This window comes from Myotis lucifugus, unplaced genomic scaffold (assembly GCF_000147115.1).
Source record: "Myotis lucifugus unplaced genomic scaffold, Myoluc2.0 scaffold_1887, whole genome shotgun sequence".
NCBI lineage: Eukaryota > Metazoa > Chordata > Mammalia > Chiroptera > Vespertilionidae > Myotis > Myotis lucifugus.
In genome coordinates, this window is record NW_005872935.1 from 26,350 (window position 1) to 27,473 (window position 1,124).

General features: G+C 70.8%; 1 protein-coding gene across 2 annotated transcripts in view; it reads right to left on the reverse strand.

Moving 5' to 3' along the window:
* The window catches only part of PTDSS2 (phosphatidylserine synthase 2), a 26,654-nt gene extending 25,892 nt beyond the window's left edge, over nucleotides 1-762 (reverse strand). The window contains exon 1 of one of the 2 annotated variants that reach the window (XM_006108203.3): nucleotides 423-762. In XM_006108203.3, the coding sequence (XP_006108265.1) occupies nucleotides 423-580 (158 nt within the window). In that variant the 5' untranslated portion in view covers nucleotides 581-762. The remainder of the gene's footprint in view (nucleotides 1-422) is intronic. The other variant, XM_023748833.1, reaches the window with a different exon arrangement.
* Between the last annotated feature and the right edge of the window lie 362 nt (nucleotides 763-1,124).

Genomic DNA, 1,124 nt, shown 5'->3' on the forward strand with positions numbered 1-1,124 from the left:
CGATTGGGCAGTGGGTTCCCTCTTGAGAAGCAGCCAACACATCAGCCGCAGAGGGCCTCCCCACTAGGACGTTCCTACCCAGGCAGCTGCCCTCCTGGGCACTCACCTCAAGTCGAGACAGCCCGAACCCCGTCGGGACTGGGACCGCGAGTCTCCGGAGGCCGTGCCGTTCAGGCGGCCGAGCGGCGGCAGGGAGCCCCGGGAAGGGACGCGACGAGGGCAGAGGCGGACTCCGCACCGGGAGGTCAAGAAAAGCGGGTTTTCAGGTGAGGCTGAGCCACGTCCTCCGCGGTTTCGGGGGAGGGAGGCGGAGACGCTGGGACCACCGGGCAGCCGCGGGGCCGGGCCCCCGTCACCTCGAGCCCAACGACGTGGCCACGCCCCCCGCGACCCCGGCCGGACCCCCGGCCGCCGCCACTCACCAGAAGAAGGTGTTGGTGCCGTCGTCGTAGACCTCGGACTCGGTGCTGCGGCGGCCGGCGGGCGGGCCATCCGGCGGCTCCTCCAGCGCGGCCTTGCCCGCTGGCACAGGGGACCCCGGCCGCGGCCCCCCGGCGCCCCGGCGCTCGCCCCTCCGCATGGCGCCTCGGCCCCGAGCCGCTCCTCCCCGCACCTTGACCTCACGTTCGCCGGGTCACCGCGAGAGCGAGAGCGCCGCGCACGGCGCACGGAGCGCCGGGAAGGGGTCGAGGCGCTCGCCGGCGGGGTCTCCGGAGAGCAGGGGCTGGGGGCGGCTAGGAAAGGGTAGGCGGTGCATTGTGGGACGTGTAGTCCGCACTTCTGGGCCGCGGGGCATGCTGGGCCTCGTAGTCTCCGACCTCAAGGGTTAGAAGCGGTGCTTGCTGGGAAGGATGCCGCCCGGTTGCTAGGTAACCGCCAGCGGCTTGCTGAGAGCCGCCTGGTACTGGGGCGGCCTGACCCTGACCGGAGCCGGCCCCCGAGCCCGGCCCGCGTTTTCCTGGAGCGCCTTCCTGGTGGACACCCGGCCCCAGCTCAGAGACCAGAGCTGTCAGGATCTCCGGACTCTAGCCTGCAGGACCTAGTGAAATTGGCCCGTTAGAATAGTGGGGACGTGCTGATTTGGGGTGACTCAATGTGTTGATATAGACCGGCCCCCGCAAAAA